Here is a 21,224-nt window from a genome sequence, read left to right on the forward strand (position 1 = left end):
TACGCTCATTAATTATTTAATGAATCGGATATATTACTTTTTAAGCTCTACATCTCCACAAAACGCACCTTTTGAATACATAAAAAGTGCATATTTTATGATTAAGTGATTCAAATTTTGTCTGACATTTGTAATCAGGCAAGAGACACAAGTGTATGTTTGTAATGAGGCAACAAACACATGTAAACTACTGAATTTATGTGTTTAATGCATGTTTATGCACCGTGTCATATCACTTAGCTCTTACTGTGACTTTTTTGAGTGAAATGATGCAAATAATCTTCATAAAACTCATGGTTCTGCTGGGTCCACCATAAAAATAGCTTTTGTTGTTTATTTAATCATCATTTACTTGGGCATTGCACTACATTTTTGCTGTTTTTATTTATTTATTTATTTGTTTATTTTACTCTTTAGTGTCTTGCATCATCGTGAGTGTTTCATTTTACCTCACATGCACAAACGTATGAAGATAAAATCTGAAAAATAAACAACAATACTTTACCATTTTCAGAAGTTGTTTGTCTTTTTAAACACATGAAAGTGCGTCATTTTAGTTTAAGTGACATCACCATTTAAAAATGTGTCTTACGTTTGTAGTCCGGCAAGAGGCACACGTGTATGTTTGTAATGAGGCAACAAACACATGTAAACAGCTGAATATAAGTGTTTAATACACATTTATGCACCGTGTCATATCACATTTTACTTCCACACGCACAAAATTACACAGATAAATGATGAAAAACAAACAACAATACGATGAGGAAAAAAGTGCCTAGTTTTTAAGATGAAGGCTTTTTTTAAGCCTAATAAATGTCTTTTAAATTTGAATACCTCCAATGCATTTTGTAGATGTGTTTTTTTTAAACTCAAGAACACATCTGATGTAAAGAGCTCTTTGTTTCTTGTGTACTGTCATTGTCTGCTGTGAGTAGCGGTTTGTACATGTCCGTTTGTAGCAGTTGGTGCCATGCAGATTGCAGATTCATGTTAACATGCTTTGCTATATCGGTGCAATTTATAGCTTGAATTGTTCTGAGAATAATATATATATATATATATATATATATATATATATATATATATATATATATATATATATATATATATATATATATATATATATATATATATATATATATTTAACATTACAGATCTTGCATATGGTTAAAAATTTATATTTTTTGACATTTTGAATTATCAATGAATATATAGTATTGTATTTGTGTGTTTTTCTAGTACAGAACTTAATATTTTAAGTCTCTTAAGGGGATAGTTCACACAAAAAATCAAAATGACTCACTATTCACTTACCTTCAAATTGTTTTAAACCAGTTTGTCCTCTGTTGAACACAAAAGAAGCTGCTTTGAAGAAAGCTGAAAACCTGTAACTACAGTTGAGACCAAAAGTCCCACTCTAAAAAAAGGAAGATAGCCATTTAAAAAAAAAATGTCTGATGGTAAATCATACTAAATGATTACAATTTTAGGTCTGTTAGGATTACCTAAATGATTTACATTTGTTAAATGCCAGAATAATGAGAGAATTTGTTTTTTTGAGAATTTTTTCATTAATTTCTAGACAGTCAAAAGTGTACACACATTTCCTTGGTATTTTTTTAGCTTTGCTTTTGAACTGTATAACTTTGGTCAAATGTTTTAGGTTTCCTTCTACAAGCTTCTTTCAATAGTTGGAAGGAATTTTGGTCCATTCCTCCTGACAGAATTGGTGTGAGTCAGATTTATAGACTGTCCTGCTCACACAAGCTTTTTCAACTCTGCTCACAAATTTTCCATAGGATTGAGTTCAGGGCTTTGTGATGGCCACTCCAAAACATTTACTCTGTTGTCCTTAAAGCACATTTGAACTAATGTGGCAGTATGCTTAGGGTCATGGTCTGTTTGGAAGACCCATATGTGGCCAAGTTTAAATTTCCTGGCTGATGTCTTGAGATGTTGCTTCAGTATTTCTACATACTTTCTTCATGATGCCATCTATGCTGTGAAGTGGACCAGTCCCTCCTACAGCACAACAGCCCCACAACATGATGCTGCCGCCCCCATACTTCACAGTTGGGATGGTGTTCCTAGGCTTGTAGGCTTTCCCCTTAGTCCTCCAAATGTAACACTGGTCATTATGGCCAAACACTTCAATCTTGGTTCCATCAGACCACAGGACATGTCTCCAAAAATGATTCCTTTTCCCCAGTGTAATTTAGCAAATTGTTATTTGGCTTTTTTGTTGATTCTGGCTTGTTGATTTTCCCATGTTGTCACACAAGGAAGCAGTGTGTTTGAGGTTTTCCTTAAATACTATTCTACAGTTGTGCCTTCAATTAACTCAAATGTTGTCAATTAGCCAATCAGAAACTTCCAAAACCTTGACACCATCATCTGAACTTTTTCTGAGGCATAATAATCTTATTGTATGTAAACTTGACTCTCAAGAAAAGTTATAACAATTTCTCAAAAAAATCTCTCTCATTATTCTGCTATTAAGCATAACAGAAGCACATGTGAATATCTTAAATTACCTAAGAGAAAAAGTTTAGTCACATTAACATCTGACTTTTTTTTTTTTAATGGTTATGTGCCTTTTATACAGTGTATCTAAACTTCTGGTTTCAACTGTATTTACTTCCATAGTAGGAAAAACCAATACAATGGAAGTCAATGGTTACAGGTTTTTTAGCATTATACAAAAAATCTTCTATTGTGTTCAACAGAGGAATCTCAAAAAGGTTTGAAACAAGTAAAATAATGATGAAATTAAAATTTATTTAACATCTCTTTAACAGTTAGCATTTGATTAGCGCAGTGGATATGTATTTGCGGTCTGTACTATATAGTATATAAAGACACTGAAAATTAAGCATTATGACATTGTAAAGTACAATCAGATGTTGCAAAGCATAACTGACGTCTGTGGCCCTTCTCTCAAGAAGCATTACTCTTTCACTCAAAGCAGAACTAAAAAAGGAGAGAAAAAACCTTGGATGACGCAATTAAAAAGTCTGGAGGGATCTGAGACTGTGCAGAACTAATCTAAAAAAGAAAAAATAAAGGAGCAGCGTTGTAGAATAAGGACATACGCAGAAAGGAAATGAGGGCTCCCCAAGATAGAATGGAGTGTAATCCACAGGCATTTCAAGACAGTCATTGAGACTAACAGTTCTCCCACAGTTCCCTTCAAGTGTTCTGGCGGTTTATTTATCTGGCATGATTTTAGTTTTCATCTCATAGTGGCAATAATATGTTTGTGAAGCTTTAAAATATACCAATTTTGGATTTACTCAGAAAATGATGATCCAATCTTAAAGGAACACTACACTTTTATTGGAAATATGCTCATTTTACAAATCCCCTGGAGTTATACAATTGAGTTTTACCATTTTTAAATTCATTCAGCTGATCTCCGAGCCTGGCGGTAGTGCTATTAGCTTAGCTTAGCATAAATCATTGAATCGGATTAGACCATTAGCATCTTGCTCGAAAAAAAAAAAAGTATTTTGATGATTTTATTACTTAAAGCTGGAATCCTCTGTAGTTACATCGTGTACTGAGACCAACAGATACTGTAATTAAAAGTTGCTATGTTCTAGGTTGTTATGTCTTGGAACTATACTCTCATTCTGACGTAATAATCAATGAATTTTGCTGATGTAACACGGCTGCAGCAGATGCAATGATATTATGCAGCACTTGAAAAGAATTCCCAGCTGGAAACTAGGTAACCGTGCTGAGTAAATAGTAAAATTATCAACAATTTTGAGGGGGATGCTAATGGTCTAATCCGATTCAATGATTTATGCTAAGCTAAGCTAAACATTTTTGTAAATCATTTAAATAGCTTAACAAATGGTAAAACTCAAATGTTTAACATTAGGGGACTTGTAAAATGAGCCTATTTCCAAAAAAGTGTAGTGTTCTTGTAATTGAACACCATTACTTGAAACAATCTTAGCCATTTTCATATTAATTTAAGCCAGCTGAAACACTTCTTGTGAAATGCCAGTTGTTAGTATTTTGACTTTTATGTGGTAACTTTAAGAAAACAACTGATTAAGGCTTGATTCATGATCAGCCAGACCTCACATTAGTTTTAATTTAAACTTAAATTTTCAGGACATTTTTAGTGTTGTGAAAGACATCAGCTTAGCAATCCATTCAGCCAATCTCAGAGTCTGGCAGGAGCACTTTTAGCTTAGCTTAGCATTTATCATTGAATCGGATTAGACCATTAGCATCTCACTCAAAAAATAAAATAATTGTTTTTATAGGATTACTTTAAGACCAACAGATAATTAAAAGCTGCTATGTTCTTGGTTGATACGTCTAGGAACTATACTCTCATTCTGGCATAATGATCAATACATTTTTGCTGATGTAACACGGCTGCAGCCGACGCAATGTTATTACGTAGCACTTGAAAATAATCCCCAGCTGGAAACTAACAGTGCTGAGTAAATACGAAAAATTATTAAAAATTGTGAGGGGGATGCTAATGGTCTAATCAGATTCAATGATTTATGCTAAGCTAAGCTAAACATTTTCGGAAATCATCTGAATAGCTTCAAAAATGGTAATACTCAAATGTTTAACACTAGGGGGGCTTGTAAAATGAGCCTATTTCCAAAAAAGTGTAGTGTTCTTGTAACTGAACATCATTACTTGAAACAATCTTAGCCATTTTCATATTAATATAAGCCAGCTGAAAGGCTTCCTGTGAAACACGAGTTGTTAGCATTTTCACTTTTATGTGGTAACTTTAAGAAAACAACAGATTAATGCTTGATTCATGATCAGCCAGACCTACTTTTAGTTTAAATTCAAGCTTAAGTTTACATGAAATTTCCAGTGTTGGGATTAGCTTAACTGTTGTGTCCAGCTTCTGTCTTCTCAGAAAGTAAGAAACAGAAGCAGCAATGTTGATGATGATGATGATGATGATGATGACACGGCACATAACTGAATGTTAGCGCCAGGCCTGTTGATAAAAAGAAGATTAACTGGAGAAAGCTCCATTTCAGGCCTGCAATCTTTATTCTCCCTTTGCTGACGTTGCACTATCAATGTGTTCAGGGTTTGATTAGCAATATTGTTATCTAGTTATCTGGTAGCCCAGACATAACATAAGTTGTAACATTGAGAAGTTGTGAAATCGTTAATAATTGTACAAAATGATTAGTGATTAGTAATTATAATGGATTTAGGGATGAATTAATTGGAACGTAACATTAAAACGAACACACGGAGTTGCATATAATCCAAGTAAAAGCCTGAAAATGTAATGCTCCAACCAGTTTCTCAAAGTGTTAGATTAGAGAGAAAAAAGTGTACATTTTTTCACATTCCAATGGTGCTTTGATAATTCTTAGCAGTTTATAGTGTTGACTGATTGATCTTTCATCAGATTAATGATTAATCCACTGAGCACCGCTGTATTTTATTAAAACACTCCCTAAGCAGCAGCAGACCTCAGTTGTAACGATTGGTTATTTGAGTTACTGTTGCATTCTTAAAAGAAACGATTCTACATAGAACCAAAAATGGTTCTATCAAGCGCTTCATATATGGAACCTCAAAAAGGTTCTAAACAGAACCATTTTAAGGGTTCATTAAATAGAACCCCAAATGGTTCTTCGAATTCAAGTTAGATGGTTCTATTTAGAACCATTTAAGGGTTCTTTATTTAGGTAGCAGTGCAGCACTCGTGCCCGCACCAAGTCTGTGTACGGCAGGCCAGAGTCACGGTGGCAGGCTAGATTGACCATCATGCCACCAGGAAAGGTCTGGGTTCTCTCTATGGCCAGTCCATCCCTGGATATTATTAAAACCTTTTAAAGCCAAACATATTTTAATAATCCATAGATTAAAGATCAGGTGTTATTTATAAAGGACACAAAGATGCAGGCTAAATGTATTTGAAATATTAAACCTTTAAGTATGTGTGTGTGTGTGTGTGTGTGTGTGTGTGTGTGTGTGTGTGTGTGTGTGTGTGTGTGTGTGTGTGTGTGTGTGTGTGTGTGTGTGTGTGTGTGTGTGTGTGTGTGTGTATATATATATATATATATATATATATATATATATATATATATATATATATATATATATATAGTGTGTGAATGATAAAGCTGTGGTGGACTTCTCCTTTCGAAAAATTAACCGTCACTCTCGAGGCTCTTCATCACTTGTCCACGACGATGATAATTAGTTTTAAATAAATAATTAAATCATAAAAACATGGTACTGCACAGTCTAAATAAATAAACTGGTTATTTTATTTATTTCACAAAATAATTTGTTAAAAATGTTAAATATTAAGTATATATAAAATATAAGTTATATGCTAATGTGCAAACCTGAATGATAAAAATCCCACCATACTGTACACTGATAAGGTTTTTGACCACAGCATTCATTTTATTAGGTTTTGACTCAAAAAGCTTTGTATATCTGTGTCATAGCTTCTAATTATTTTATAATCTTTACTAGATAATTATGTTATTAATCAAAAACTATAGAACCATTTTAATCAAAAGGTTCTTTGCACTCAAAGGGTTCTAAATGGAACCATTTTTTGGGTAAAAGGTTCTACTGGCCAAGTATAGAAACCCAAGGTTCTATATAGAACCTCTGGGAACCTTTTTTTTTAGAGTGTGCCTTTCTATCAGCTGGAACCAGTCTGGCCATTTTCCTCTGAGCTCTGGCATAAACAAGGCATTTGCTCCCACAGAACTGCCGCTCACTGGATATTTCCTCTTTTTCAGACCATTCTCTGTAAACCCTATATAGCTGTGCATGAAAATCCCAGTAGATCAGCAGTAACTAACAACCATGCCACATTCAAAGTCACCTAAATCACCTTTCTTCCCCATTCTGATGCTTGGTTTGAACTACAGCAGATCGTCTCGAACATGTCTACATGCCTAAATGCATTGAGTTGCTGCCATGCGATTGGCTCGTTAGAAATTTGTTAACAAACAGATGGACTGGTGTACCTAATAAAGTGGCCGGTGAATATACTATATAGCTGCAGCTTAATTATGTTGACTGTTAAAAGCTATTTGGTAATAGTTAATTAGTTTAAGTTATCCAGACATAAAGTTAAGTTACTATCATGGTTGATATTAGAAATAATCTCAATGCTTTTGAAATCTCCATGTTTACACAAACTAAAAAGGCAGTGTTGGTAATATCACATTACAGTGATGCCTGATGTTTTAACTCTTTTATCAAAACATCACCATGTCGCGTATCTAGTGTATAGTTGCTTGCTTTCGTTTCATTAGGAACAAATGCTGTTTGTGTTCAAGGACAGCGTGGGCTGTTTTAAGAGACAATATTGCGCCTACGTCTCCATAATACCGCTCAATCATGGTTGATCTCCTTATTTTGGTGTTCTCTGTTTTTGTCCACTGTAAAAATAATAATAAAAAGGACTCAGAGCTTCTCTTATGCTTCAACTGAAGTGAAGTAAGAGATTTTGCAACCCAAGAGTAATGTTTTGTACTGATGTGCAGCCAGAGCGTTCCAAGAACCACTGGCAGGGGATGCAGCAAAACGCCGCTGTTTCGCTTGAACCTTTATTTTTCCGTGTTATGCCGTGATCACTTCCCTATGTCTGGATGATGCCACACAAGAGTGTGAAAAGTGCCAGCCTCCACGGTTAAGTGCGTCTGCTTAGCAAATGAATAAATGATGTGCACATTTCTGCAGTGGTGCTGTGTGCTGTGCCTTTTTGTGTGAAAGAAACACTAGTACAGTAATAATACACAGCCAGATATTTACATTATCATTCATATATCTTATTATTCAGGCATGTAATAATAGTTACGTTGCATGTTAGAAATAATATTTGCATTATTTACATAAACACAGTGGCAGTTTCTGGTGCTGTTAGAGGTGTTTGGGCTGAGTTTATTTACTAGAGTTTTCAATTTAGTCCACATTAAAAACTGAATTGAAATTTTATTTTGAGTTCTGCACCCAGTGAAATGTGCAAAAATCATTTATGTAACTAATCCCATAATAATAATAATAATAATAATAATAATAATAATAATAATAACAATAATACAAATAATAATAATAATAATAATACAAATAATAATAATAATAATAATAACTATAATAATAACAATAATAATAATACAAATAATAATAATAATAATAACTATAATAATAATAATAACTACAATAATAATAATAATAATAATAATAATAACTATAATAATAATAATAATACAAATAATAATAATAATAATAATAATAATAATAATAATAACTATAATAATAATAATAATAATAATACAAATAATAATAATAATAATAATAACTATAATAATAATAATAATAATAATAATAATACAAATAATAATAATAATAATAATAATACAAATAATAATAATAATTATTATAATAATAATAATAATAATAATAATTATTATTATTATTATTATAACAATAATAATAATAACAATAATAATAATAATAATAACTACCAAAACATGTAACATAAGTAAATTGACAAATCTAAATTGACAGCATAGACACTTCATAGCATTAATCTACTTCCAACATTATCAAGCAGGGGAGTTCTCGAGACCTACCTGAACTCGGACTCCCCTCTCGCCCTGCAACGGGAGGGAGCCCTGGACTCGAGGATCTCACAAGTTCAGGTCTCTCTCCCAGGACAGCATGCCAAACAAGCTCCATATTCAATCATCAGCTTAGGGCGAACTCTTGAAACAGCAACTGGGGGAAAAATGCACAGGGGGCTAATAATTCTGACTTCAACTGTGTATGTCTTCAACTTTTATATTACTTCATATTTCTTAGAATTAGTCTTTGTCTTAACAAGTGTAACAGAAACTAAATCTGATGTCGATTCCAGCTTGATGCGAAAACATTCATCAAAGTTCAGTTCAGTTCTGTATAGGGAAGTGAAAGAGGTTGTTTTTGTCTTTGTGGAGAAAAAAAAAAACCCATGAGGCAAAGCGGTCCAGTGATCGCTATTGGCTGTTTAAAGTGTTACGCCGGGACAGAAAGGGTGGTGAGTCTTGAGTGCTTTGTGGTTTTGGGCTGTTTCTTTGGTTTGCTGTTCTGATCTCTGGCGTCATGTGATGCGTGCTGAAGCTTTGATGATGTTGCATGTGATTAGACCACTAATATTTGTTACAGCTCATTTTTCCCGTAACACAACAAACAGTGGATAAAACAGCACAGGAGCACTGCAAGGTGGACTTTGTAATGGGGTGCCACAGGGTTGTAGATAAGTGCCCTACTTTTTCTATTACGCAGCCTTCAAAAGAGGACTAGGATAATGAGAGGACGTATTTTAAGAAGGGGTGACTCATTTGGGGTTTTCAACGTCAAGATCTGTGACTAAAATCCACAATAGTGTGTGCAGAATTAACGCTAATGTGCATTTTCTATTCGAATACATATATTTATCTATCTTTAATATGCAAGACTGGGAGGCATGGTGGCTCAGTGGTTAGCACTGTCGCCTCAGAGCAAGAAGGTTGCTGGTTTGAGTCCCAGCGGGGGCAGTTTGCATTTCTGTGTGGAGTTTGCATGTTCTCCCTATGTGCTCTGGATTCCCAAACAGTCCAAACACATGCACTACAGGTGAATTGGGTAAACTGAATTGCCCTTACACTCTCAAAAATAAAGGTGTGCGAGCTGTCACTGGGGTGACCTAGACTTGTGTTTTGGAACCTGGCGCATTTCCCCATTTAGCACGGTTCATTTGGCATATGTGAATTCAGCAATCGTGTTCGGATCCACACCAAAACAATCAGTCCGAGATTGCCTGAATGAGGTGAACTCTGGAGCGGATCAATTGTAATGAGAAAGCAATACAATCCGAACCAGGCTATATTACAGCGTATTATGGATATTTATTAGGATTATCAGCTATATGAAGAGACAATTATAAGTAGGGCGGGAGGTCATTTCTACCGGTAAATGTGCGTTTCACATCAAATACGAAAGTGAAAGCATGCAGAACTAATACTGGGAGCTGTTTATCCATCGGGAAAATTGACCGAACAGCAGTCTTCATTTATCTGTTATTTGTCTCTAATGTAAATCCTATAATGCATCATTCTAGCCAACGGCTCTGTATGAGAAAGTCTTACCTCCTTATTTATATTTGGTTTCACCATCCAAAAATAAAGCACAGCATTTCGCTTGTATTGTACTATTGCTTTTTGTCATAAATTAAAATAAGGACGCATGACAGCTGAGCGGGACTCTGCAAAATAAACCATGGAACTCTTTGCCGTGTGAAAGCGAACCGCACCAAGACCAAAGAGCAACATTGTAACAATTTTAAACCCTAATTTCGGAACAAATGAATCGATCCACAGGGGTGAAAGCACCCTTACAATGCATAAAGCAAGTCACACCTCAGATGTGACTTTTAGAAGTCTACAAAATGACTGAATTGATATTAATTAAATGCTTATTAATATGTTATAATGATAACACTAAATATAATGAAGAAAACAGCAGTTTTTTTTTGGGTGCTAAGTCAAAATTATTCACATTTTTTTTTCAAGTATTTCCCAGAGGATGTTTAGCACTGCAAGAATTTTTTTCACAGTATTTTTTATAATATTTTTTACTTTTGGAGAGAGTCTTATTTGCTTTATTTTGGCTATAATAAAAGCAGTTTAAAATTTTTAAACACCATTTAAGGGTCAATATTTTAGCCCCCTTAAGGTATTTTTTTAATTGTCTACAGAACAAACCATCATTATACAATGGTGTACCTAACTTTTACCTATTAACCTAGTTCAGCCTTTACATGTCACTTTAAGCTGAATATTAGAGGCTTGAAAAATATCTAGTAAAATATTCTGTGCTGTCATCATGGCAAAGATGAAAGAATTTTTTTCACAGTATTTTCTATAATATTTTTTACTTCTGGAGAAAGTCTTATTTGCTTTATTTTGGCTAGAATAAAAGCAGTTTTTAATTTTTAAACACCATTTAAGGGTCAATATTTTAGCCCCCTTAAGGTATTTTTTTAATTGTCAACAGAACAAACCATCATTATACAATGATGTACTTAACTTTTACCTAATTAACCTAGATAAGCCTTTACATGTCACTTTAAGCTGAATATTAGTGGCTTGAAAAATATCTAGTAAAATATTCTGTGCTCTCATCATGGCAAAGATAAAAGAAATCAGTTATTAGAAATGAGTTATTAAAACTATTAGGTCTTTCTGTTAAACAGAAATTGGGTGGAAAAATATTCAGGAGGGCTTATAATTCTGACTTCAACCGTATATGTAAAGTCTGAGCGAGCGGATGCTGTTGGAAACCTCACAGAAGGTCGGCGAGTGTAATTTCTCTCTTCTCGCACTCAGCCTGTGTGTCTGCGTCCCCTCTAGTGTGTGATTTATGTAGCAGTGTTTTCTGCCCGTGTGCGTCAGCACTGGCTCTGGGAGTCTCGTGAGGCGTTTGCGCTCCTGAAGAGCTGTGTCTCGTGTCTGGACAGCGTCAGTCGGCAGCAGCCCCCCGGCCCCCTCCTGTTTTTCTCTTTCACTGTCGCTCTCTCACTCTCTCTCTTTCTGCGTATTCAGACCTGCGCCTCCATACATCAACGTGTTTTTCTCCCCTGAGCTAAACTCGGCTATCAAAGGTTGCTTTTGCTGTACATTTTCCATCATTTATTACTGAACAAAAAAATGTGATGGATAATTCTAAAGGCTTTAGACAGATTAAAAAAGGTGTCTACAGGGTGTCTGTGTTTTTACAGTGATTACAGTGAATGGAGTCAAATTAGGGCTGCACAATGTATCGTTTCAGCATCGATATGGCAATGTGTGAATATGCAATAGTCACATTGTAAGATCTGCAATGTGAGATTGTAATTAACCAGGAAACAGTTCATAACACAAGCAAGGTTGAACCCTAACAGAGGGAAAGAATTTATTTTTAAGGTGTGTGACTCTAGAAAAACTATAAAGCACTGATAATTTCATTTGCATCGTTGTATTGCATTCATTGTTTTTGCTTGTAATTTGTTTATTATATTTAATAAGCACACTCCCTACAAAAATTGTCACAAACAATTAAATTATAATGTTAAATTATTAATTCTTTCCAAATAGTTGTTTAAATCATCTTCTGTAATTACGTTAATGTTACAATATATACAATATATATATATTTTTCAACATATTTCTAAACATAATAGTTTTAAAAACTCATTTCTAATACCTTAACTTGGCAAGTCAATTAGACAAGTTAAGGTAATTAAGCAAGTCCTTGTATAACGATGGTTTGTTCAATATCAAAATATCAAAGAATATCAAAATATCAAAAACAAGTCAAAAAATATTGCTTAAAATTATTGCTTTTGGCATTTATAGTGTTTAATTAATTATTATTCTTGTGTTATAATTTAACCTATTTCTGTTAAAATGTTTATAATTGTTCAATATTCAAAGGGTACTTATTTGAACTTGATTTGACCGTATACAGCTGAAGGCACACTTATTAGCACTCTTGTGAAATTTTTGTTATTTTTTGATGCTTAACAGAGCAAAGACTTTTTTTTTTACAGTATTTTCTATTATATATATATATATATATATATATATATATATATATATATATATATATATATATATATATATATATATATATATATATATATATATTTGACATTTGCAGTAAAAACTCAAAACATAAATTCACATAGAAAGTTAAAGTTAACATTATATTGAAACTTTTGTTTATATTTTACAGAACAACTGACCACAGAGTTCTGAGATCAGAAAAATATCAGTCTGTTAACATGTTTTGTACTTTAAATGAGGAAAATAAACGTGCGTTACGGATGTGACAAAAAAGTCTGCAGGTTTACAGTGTACAACATACTTTGTAGAAATTCTGTGAATTAAATTGCACAACCCAAAATAAACAATGCTAATCTAAAGGATATGAGTTGGCTCTCTATATAAAAAAAATGATTGATTTAATTTCATTTAATATTTTTACATTAATGAGGTAAAAGTTTTGTTATGGATGTGACATCTCTCCGTTATGGATGTGACAGATGTGAAAGTGCCACTTCTGTGACTTTGGAAAATCAAATAGAATAGTTTGAAAACACAGACAGAGACATTTATGAGAGTAAAGTACTGTAAAATACTTGCTTACACAAAAGCTATGTGACTTATGCGTGGATGCGTATGCATATGAATACTCCTCAGACATCTGGTTTGGTTTAAGGGTTCAAAGAGTGGAAGCTCTGCCATTCTCATCTGTTTTGTCTTTTTGTTGTTGTGCACCAAAACAGTCTGTAGCCTCTCACTACCCTTTGTCTGTTTGTGGAAGCTTTTGTGGGCTAGCTTGGGTCTCAATGTCTTACTGCTAAAATGTGTGTGTGTGTTTTGTCTTTGTGTGGTGTGTGTGTTTGTATAGTGTGAAACACATGCCATCCAGCTGTGTTACCCCCGAGTTTGCACATTAAGTCAAGACGCACATATGCTCAAACTGTTTGGTTTCAATACACTCAATCGTGGCATTTATATGAAAAGAAGCCAAGGGATATTTAATTAAAGTTTCTGGAGGTCCAAATTTCCATTGACGCAAAGCTCCCATCTGCACTTTTAACTTTGTTTTAAGCATTGAAAGAGGATTTCTGTCAATCTAGCAGTTAAGTTACTTTCAAAACAAAAAAAAAACTAAATTAAAATTACCCTCAAAGACCGGATGCTTTGTTGTTAACTCACCAAAATGTGCTTTCCTTCAGGAGTGGTCCAGTAAATCGATGTTTGGCCTGACAACAGAGACTATAAACAACAACACTTAGTGAGCTTTCAAAACACTTAACTTACTATTAAACACAGTCAGTGTGTCCATCTTCTTTCTGCATCTCCATTCTCTTACTGTGCCTGTACTCCCTGAACTATACACATTAAAGGTGCAGTATGTAGGTTTGACAGGCAGTGGTTGAACCTTGTTCAATACAAATGCAAGTGCAGGTTGCCAGATTTATGACATCAACAGGAATGTGCCTGACTATCGAGCCTAAAGGCTGATTTAAGTCATGTTCTGAATAAAAGCAACAGCACCTGACAGAAGTAATATTTTCCTTATCAAAAGGAGTTTTTGTCCTAACCAACACCTGAAATTTAGATTCTAGAAACGGCTTCTTTTTCTTGCAGCTGAACAACAGGATAAACTGACAATGATCACCTCAGGTACACTTCATGTGCTTTATTCAGTGTTAAATGCTAATAATGTGAGTTTGAATGTCATTTTACATGACATTTATAGCCATACTACTGAAAGCAGCAGCAGATAGTTCACCTGAGATCTTGAAAATAAACACTTTGAAATTGAACTTTGAAACTGAGACTCAGTGCAAGTAAACACATATCAATGATTAAGCATCTACATTTAATAATGTAAAAAAAGTTTAATATGTATTAATTAGATTATAAACATTACCATTTCGCTGGGGTGCAGTGAGTGCACTATTCGGAACGGCTGTATTTACATTTCTGTCCTGTTTCGTCTGGTACAAACAGCCAAATTGCTCATCACTGCAAATCTTGGCATGTAAAGTGTTGTTAGGACACATACAATATAACAATATAATATTTATATTATTTGCTAATTAATAATTTCCTCATGTGGAACTCTGAATCTGCATCTCATTTTGGGCTCTGCTACTGTCCATCGGAGTTCTCCTTTCAGTCACGGATACAAACTTCAAGAGTCTTTCTGACTGAATGAATGAAATACGCTGTTTTCCACCAAGGCAATGCGGGGTGCTGAAATATAATTGGCTAAACTGGCATAGGGTGGGTTACAGGGATTAAAATAAAGATAGACCATCCGGCGCGTAACAGACATTTTCAAAGCAGAACTTCAGTATTGTTTTTCAGATAAACAAGAATGTTCACTTAGCATGTTTCTTAAATATCTGCAAACATATTATGGTATTTTTATGCTTTAGAAGAGTCAAAAACTTACATACAGCACCTTTAAATTGAATATTGGTAATGGTCCATGAGCTCTGCAGAACCTCAGCACACCAATGGTCATTATACACTTCGATGTGGGCAGGAATAAATATATTTTGCCATTTTAAATAAGACAAAACCATGTATTAATTCTGACTATATTTTACAATATAGCTTAAATCGAAAAACAAACTCCTTAAATGGATAGTTCACCCAAAATTTAAAATTCTGTTAGCCTCCCAGGGCACATTTTAGCTCTTAAGTGGCTATTTAAAATACTTTGAATGTTTTATATTTGGTTACAGACATGCAGTGTCATCCTGTAACTGTTTTGCAGCATATAAAAATGTCCCAAACAATATTTTTAACTGTGCAAAATAGGGAAAAATGGTGTTTTTACTCTTTGATTGTCAAAACATTTTCAAAAAATTTTCTTTGTTAAATATGCATCACAAAACAGTCAGGAAAAAGTGTTTTATGTAAATTCAGACCACAAGTCCACATATATGGACATAAATTTTTTCCAAAAATACATCAAATCAAAAGACGATTCTTAGGTTTTTATTCTAATTAGGTTCTAATAAGCCCAAATAGCAAAGAGAAATAAAAAATGCATGTAAAAAACACTTTGGGCCTTAAGAGGTTAAATGTACTTGCCTCCACTTGTTTCTTTCATTTCATTTTCTTTTCGGCTTAGTTCCTTTATTAATCTGGGGTCGCCACAGCAGAATGAACCGCCAACTTATCCTGCATATGTTTTAGCGGATATGCAGCGGATACCCTTCCAGCTGCAACCCATCACTGGGAAACATCCATACACACTCATTGACACACATACACTACGGATTTAGCTTACCCAATTCAACTACAGCACATGTCTTTGGACTGTGGGGGAAACCGGAGCACCCGGAGGAAACCCAAGCAAACACGGGGAAACTTCACACAGAAATGCCAACTGACCCAGCCGGGGCTTGAACCAGCTACCTTATTGCTGTGAAGCAATTGTGCTCCCCATTGGCCACCGTGCTGCCCCCACTTGTCTATTTTGAACATAAAATTAGATATTTTGAAGAATGCTGGAAAGCAGCAACAATTGACCTCCATAGTGTTTTTATTCCTACTTTGGATGCTGGTTTCCAACATTCCTCTGAATATATTGTTTTGTGTTTAACAGAAAAAAAAAGATTTATAAGAGATTAAAGACACTTGGGTGTGAGTAAATGAGGAAGCAACTTTTTTTTTTAATTAATCTTTCTTTTTAAAATACGGTAACTACTGTTATAATGACATTACATTATAAAAAATCTACTTAAATTCATCTCAAAATTAGTTTCTTCCCTATTATGACTGACATGTCACAAAAAATATAAAAATTAATACGTTGGATATAAATAAATATTGCAAAATTCAGTAGAAATAAAACAGGTTAATTTAATTTCATGGTGAATTTAAATATCTTGATTCACCCAGAAGTGCTTGTTTTGTTGTAATAAACTTCAATAGTTTTCTCCAATAGTATGTCCTCACTTCTGTTAAGCACTATTAGGGAGATATTATGTTAAATGCCAGGATAAAGGAATAAAAAGTAAAAAAAAAAAAGATGAGCTAGTTTAATTTTGCATTCTGAAGTCATTTAATAGCTTCATGTAGACTTCCAGTGGGCATTTATTGACGAGATCCTGATATTTTCACAATCAGCGAATGCTCTATTTTTTTGAATGAGCGTGAGAGGAAGAAACTAATCTTGATCACTCTGTTCCAGGTCTGACGGATGAGAAAGTGAAGGCTTATCTCTCCCTCCACCCGCAGATGCTGGATGAGTTTGTGCTGGAGAGCGTGAGCTCGGAGACGGTGGACAGATGGCTGAAGCGGAAGAGCAGCACTCAGCCTGCAGGTACCACTCACAGACATGTGCTAGAATATTCTGATACAGAAACCTCGGTAACATGTTACAAGAAGGTTGTATTAGATAAGTTAAGAATAAAGTAAATTTTGGAGGTTATTATCGCTGAATAAGGCCTATGTTGTAATATATGAGCATTGTTGCATAAGTCTGAAGGGCTTTATTCTGTGAAAATAACCATTCCTCATGTACTTTTTCCTGCTTAATACACGGCCACTTGCCACAAAATTAATAATAATTAGCCCAGAAACATTGTTCTGAACTGTACTAATTTAATTATTTAATTAAATGCAAAGCTAACAGAACCGAAAACAGCTGATGGAGCGTACAGTAACCTGCACATTTTTCATTCGCAAGATGGTGTCCAACTGTCAAAAACGAAAACAGCTGATGGAGTATACACTAACCTGTGCATTATTCAGTCACAAGAAGCGCCAAAAAGTCAAAAACACAAAGCTGACAGAAACGAAAACAGCTGATGGAGTATACACTAACTTGTGCATTATTTAGTCACAAGATGGCGCCAAACAGTCAGAGACATAAAGCTGGCAAAAATGAAAACAGCTGATGGAGTATACACTAACCTGAGCATTATTCAGTCACAAGATGGCGCCAAACAGTCAAAGACGTAAAGCTGATTGAAACTAAAACAAGTGATGGAGTATACACTAACATGCTCATTATTCAGTCACAAGATGACACCAAACAGTCAAAAAAGTAAAGCTGATTGAAATGAAAACGGCTGATGAAGTATAGACTAACCTGCTCATTATTCAGTCACAAGATGGCGCCAAACAGTCAAAAACAGTTAAAAACAGTGGAGTAACAATCATATACATATGTATAGAGGTGTAAGTATATGGATTTGAATGTATTCACTGGTGGTCAAGTTGATTTGAAGTTCCTGGATGAGCCTGTGTTATTTAGGGGTTGTTATCTGGAAATGACATAGCTTGGAATGTCACGATTGACCAAATCAAAATATTCCACAGCCGTGTAATAATGTTAGTTAACGCTATAGTTAACATGAATTAGCAGTGAACAACACATCTGTTAAGCATTCGTTAATGTTAACTAAACATATATTGTGTTAATTAATACATAGGTTAACATGAATAAATAATGAACAAATGTTGGTACCACATTATATAACGTTGGAGTAGTATACTCTTTACTATAAGGTTCCGTTAACAAACGCTTTATTACTGATAAATCATGTTAGTAGAGTTCACAAACATGAATAACATACAACTTTAGGTTTCAACTTTACCACTCCATAATAGGCATGTTATTCATATTTGTGGTCTCTACTAACATGATTTATCATTAGCAAAGCATTTGGTAAGGGAATTAGGAACCTTATTGTAAAGTGTACACTACTCAAACATTATCAAATGTGTTACTAACATTTGTTCATGTTAACTAATTCATTAACTAATATATGTTTAGTTTACATAAAGGTTTAGCATTGCCGAACAAACATTTACTAATTAGATTGTTAATGTAAAGCGATGCAATCAACATTATTAAAGATTATGTAATGCTGATTAAAATCGTTGTCTGCCATTAGTTCATGTTAGCTAAAGCATTAATGAACATAATCTAATACAACCGTATTGTTAAGTGTTACCTAAATAATAATATAAATCATTTACTCCATGTCTGTGGTTCTCAGTTGATGGAGACCGGTTGTGTCATTGTGCTGCATAGCAAAATGAATTGGCTTAATAACATAATATGCTTATGGTAGGTTTTGCAAAGGAATAAAATACTATCCGTATTTTTGTTGCTGACGTCAATGGTTGTATGTCCAGTCATTCTGTGGTATTTTGGCACAAATTCTGTCCCTTGGTGATATGGCTTGTGCTATTATAACATGCTTTTTTGGCACAATGTGTCTTGTGCTATTATAATATCAGAGTTCTCAGCATGTGCTAGCCTGAGCAGTTCATGATTATTTTTTGATTTAGAGGTACAATTCTATGAAACTTTTTTCTGTTTCATAGCAGCACTTGAAGTCAATTCAAGTCATTTAAATATCATCAAAAATATTATACAGTAAAATATGAAAAATTTGTTTATTTTAATATAGTATGTAGGCGGTTTAATTGGCCATTCACACAGAAAAACACAAGATGCATCATTTGGGACATTAATTTTTGTCTTAAAGCGCCTCCATCATCTTATAGACATCAAATAAAACAGTTGTCATGCCAACTTGCTACTGTAAGCAGAAGCTTACAACACTTGCCCCTCCTCAGAGTGCTTCTGATTGGTCCACTGCTTTAGAACTGACACTGATGAGTAGCGCTGTGTAAACATTAAAACATTAAAAAAGTAGCACATTGGAAAAATGAATTCTGTGTGAATGGCCTCTAAATGTCAAGATAATTGAGGTCTGTTTATATGAAATCTTAGTTTATCTAGATTTAGTATGTAGGTGGGTTTAACCATCAAAATAAAGAGCTCTATTTTAACCACCAAAGCACTTGGTCTAAAGTGCACAGCACAGGTCCACTGAGGGTGTCTGAATCCATTTTTTTTGCTATTTTAAGGATTGAAAAAACAGTGTGTGCCCAGCACATCGTCAAAAATGGTTGTCCTTGTTCTCTTAATGAGTTATGGGTAGGGCCAGATGGAATCTGCAGACGTTTTGTGCAATTTCTGCAGAGAATTTTGGTAAAAATCTGCAGATATCCTATTTTGGAAGTATTATAGCTAAACCTTAATATGTGAATATGTGAAATAAAAAATAATATCTTTTTAACTTTTATTAATTGTATAAATTGCAACTCCAATTAGATTCACTTTAGTTGGTAAACAAAGCAAGTCTTCTATATAATATAAGTACTAAAAGACAAAAAATATTGCTGCACAAACTAGGGTTCAGTGATGTCGACCAATTTGGCATCGTACGATGTCTAATGTGAAACATCGTGATGGACGATGGCATCGTCGTCGTAGGAGGGGGGTGGGGGTGGTTGTTAAATATCAATTAATTCATAACGAATTAATTATTTGTAGCCTACCGTTTTCACTACCTGACCCACATGGTCTTTGCTTTACCCATAACCAAACCATAAATAAATAAAGTTACAAGCAAATGACCACCTGTCAATTACATTTTTTTCCACGGGACTCTGGCATGAATAGGGCACCGTGATCTGTCGTTCTAATGGCTTTTCCCACAGCTGGTGGAGGAGACGAGAGTTCGGATGAAATTCACTGTAGTGCATACATTTTCATTGTTTTCCCTGCAAAGTCATCACCACGGATTTAGGAGACATTTATGCAGAATGCATCTTTGCACCTAAAAACGCCAAACGCAGCACTCATCAGGATACGGACTGTACCTCCCGTTCATTTCATACAGATAACAAAACCCAAAAAACTTTAAGCTGTAGTTAGTTCATTTAAATGTAGAGATGTCAAGCTTTATGTGGATATATTTCTTATATCTGTGAAACAAGTATTTGCTGAGATTCCAGTGTGTTTGTTGACCACTTAACGTTGTAAAAGCACGTCTGGTCCAAGCTTCTCCCCCGAAGAATCATCCATATATAGCGATCGACGATTGGCTCATGTACTAGGAGGCTTCATTAGCCATATTGACCGTTACACTTTTCCCCATTCAAAACTATACGAGTGATACATGTTGTGTATTCTACTACTTGTGTCTTTGGCTGAAACTAGCAAAAAAAAAAAAAAGAAGAAGAAACTGTTGCACCACTCATGCCACTGCATTGCGCCATGTGTATGATAGGAGCCAGCGTGTCACTGCACTATCAAAACTAGCAGTATACTTCTTCCGTCCTTGTCCCTGTGTGTTTGTAGCCTGAACAACACTGCAGAAGAAGGTTTTGTGCACTGGTGAACGTATGGGAGAGAGGGCCTGCTGAGTCCTACAGAAGGACCCGGATTCCACCCAAGCCACCCGAGGTGAAGAAAGCGTGGGAGGAGGTTGCGATTATAATATCTTAATTCTTAATTCTTTTAAATAATATTATTTCAAGATATTAGGTGGCACAGTGGGTAGCACGATCAATGGTTCAAGCCCAAGCTGGGTCAGCTGGCGTTTCTGTGTAAAAGTTTGCATGTTCTCCCTGTGTTGGCGTGGGTTTCCTTCAGGTGCTCTGGTTTCCCCCACAAAATCCAAAGACATGCAGTAGGTGAATTGGGAAAGCTCAATTGTCCGTAGTGTATGTGTGTGAATGGGAGTGTATGGGTGTTTCCCAGTGATGGGTTGCAGCTGGAAAGGCATCCGCTGCGTAAACACATGTGCTGGATAAGTTGGCGGTTCATTCCGCTGTGGTGACCCC

General features: G+C 34.7%; 1 protein-coding gene across 1 annotated transcript in view; it reads left to right on the forward strand.

Moving 5' to 3' along the window:
• Positions 1-21,224, forward strand: part of pde10a (phosphodiesterase 10A) — a 114,109-nt gene that overhangs the window by 20,943 nt on the left and 71,942 nt on the right. The window contains exon 2 of the mRNA NM_201102.2: positions 16,765-16,896. Coding sequence (NP_957396.2) covers positions 16,765-16,896 — 132 coding nt within the window. The remainder of the gene's footprint in view (positions 1-16,764; positions 16,897-21,224) is intronic.

This window comes from Danio rerio, chromosome 13 (assembly GCF_049306965.1).
Source record: "Danio rerio strain Tuebingen ecotype United States chromosome 13, GRCz12tu, whole genome shotgun sequence".
NCBI classification, from domain to species: Eukaryota; Metazoa; Chordata; class Actinopteri; order Cypriniformes; family Danionidae; genus Danio; species Danio rerio.